The sequence below is a fragment of the Olea europaea genome, chromosome 7 (genome assembly GCF_002742605.1).
Source record: "Olea europaea var. sylvestris chromosome 7, O_europaea_v1, whole genome shotgun sequence".
NCBI classification, from domain to species: Eukaryota; Viridiplantae; Streptophyta; class Magnoliopsida; order Lamiales; family Oleaceae; genus Olea; species Olea europaea.
Window position 1 is genome coordinate 12,182,362 of NC_036243.1, and position 2,290 is coordinate 12,184,651.

Consider the following 2,290-nt stretch of genomic DNA (forward strand, 5'->3'; position numbering starts at 1 on the left):
AAAAATACTATAAACTACTAACGCAAAATCTTCATAAAAACATGTTAAATAATCGAAATGGACTAACTGCCTAAAGAAAGGGGGACTTCATGGGTACTGCTGGTAAAACAACTATGCATATTAAGAAGGAAACTAGGTAAACTCTAGTAGAAGAAAACGAAGAAGACCAAGCTAGCAAAACAACTATGCATATTAAGGTACTTGATAGTTGATTTGTCATCAAATTCTAAACAGTAAATATGAAATATATGTTGAAAGATTAAGATGCTGACAAAGTTACACTAATGGCAGAGAACATGACTCCAGTTCATGCACGATGCATCTGCTCATCCTTGAAACTACGAATGACTTGACCTTACTTCGAAACATTACGGCAGTGTAGCAAACAAAACACAAGACAGGCGATTCTGGAAATATACAAACTACCCAACAATCTAAAGAATTGAGCAATATGATGCAGCTGGAGATTTCACAAAAGTAATTTAAACAATAGTATATGCACAGGGATTCTAATCTAAAATTCTAATCTAAAATCAAAGTAACCTCATCATTTCAAAATTCAAAGATTAAAGTTTCAAAATATTCCATAAAAATGCTCAAATTACTATCTCTAAGAACATGCTCTATAAACTACTTCACCTTTTCAAGGCAAAAGTTCATTGTATCTCACCCGCAACGCATTAAGGAAGCTAGCAGTAATCCTATGATTATTCCTCATTTTCTCATAACCCACATTGTCTGTAGGCAACTCATACCTACAAAGTGGGCATGTGTTCCTGATCCTGAGCCACGGCAAAATGCAGTCCCCGTGATAAAGATGGGTACAAGGCAATCTAGTGACCTTTTCCCCTATTGCAACCTCATCATTACAAACCGCGCAGATAACCACGTTATCATTTGCCCCAGTTTCCTCCTTTGTTAACACCACTGAAGACAGGTTCTCCACTACAGATTTAGCAGCAGGTGGAATAAACTTTAAACCAGTCTCATAGTCAACGAATTGCATATCCTGTTCCATGGCCAAAAGATAATCATCAAGAGCATTTAAAAACACATTTCTGTTATTATATGCTTCCTCACTCGTCATGTCCGAATTTCTTCCTAAATGACTCTCCCTGAAAAGCTCTGCCCAGTCGATATCCCGTGCTTCCACATCTCCTCCTCCATCATTGCTTAATGGTATAGTTTCTTCTTCAGACGAAGAAATCTCAGACGAAACTGAAATTTCTTCAATTCGATCAATGGTTGAATTCAAATTTATTTCTTCAATTCCATCAATCACTGAATTCAAGTTATCCCTCCCACCAAATTGAATTCTCTCATTTACCGCCTCCCACTCATACTCTTCATTCAAAGCCCTTTCACTTTCATTAATATGGTAATTAAATCCAATATTATCATTATTATCATGATTGTTAAGTAACTCAGAATCTACATCGAATTCCTCAGAATCAGACTCCGACTCGATGCCAGCCACTCGAAGACCAACAATGGAGGGGACTTCAGCCGACCCAAGACCCAGGGCAATTCCGAATTCCGGATCCGGATCCTCAGCAGGAATCGAATCAGATTCCGATATCTGGTCACTAGGGATGCAGGCCTCGAACAGATCGGAGATGAAATTCATCTGTTCATCATCGTCTTCTTCTCCACCACCGCCAGCGCGGAAGAACGAATTCAAGTCGACCACGGAATCCCCATAATCCGATCCTGTATGCTGATCGAAATTGAAACTGAAAGTGGTGTTGTAATCATCGGGCATGAAAAAGGAGACGTTTGGGTCATTGGTAAGGGAAAATGAACCGAAAGCAAAATCAAAACCGAATGGGTTAGGTTCCCTGAAGATTTCTTCTTCATCTTGTCGTAGGTTGACCCCTCCGTTGTCGAATCTGGGCATCATGGACTTTGTCTATTGGTTGGGATTGGTAAACTGAAAGAAAAATGTTAAAAGGAATTGATGCAGGTGAAAAGCTATTGGAACAGCATTTTGAATAAACATAGTGGGATTTAGGTCAAATTCTAATTTGGAAAAAGTCAATTCCAATCGATCAAAACAATCGACCCGAGTCTCGGTTTGGGTTGATTTTTAAATTCAATTGAGCTGGTTCTGATTGAAAAATTAATTTTTGAAAGTCACATCCATTCATATTCTTTAACTTTCAATTTTAAATACAGACACGATATACAAGAGAATGCCTTAAAATGTACAAAAGTTTCAATTATTTTATTTTTATTTTTTTTATTTTTTATTTTTTATTTTTTTTACCAAGACTGGGGTGCATGAATACTA

At 37.5% G+C, this 2,290-nt stretch overlaps 1 protein-coding gene across 1 annotated transcript; it reads right to left on the bottom strand.

Moving 5' to 3' along the window:
* Positions 1–643: 643 nt before the first annotated feature.
* LOC111397905 (E3 ubiquitin-protein ligase Praja-2-like) lies at positions 644–1,897 on the bottom strand. Its single transcript, XM_023024868.1, has one exon. The coding sequence runs from the start codon at positions 1,895–1,897 to the stop codon at positions 644–646; it is 1,254 nt and encodes a 417-aa protein (XP_022880636.1).
* Between the last annotated feature and the right edge of the window lie 393 nt (positions 1,898–2,290).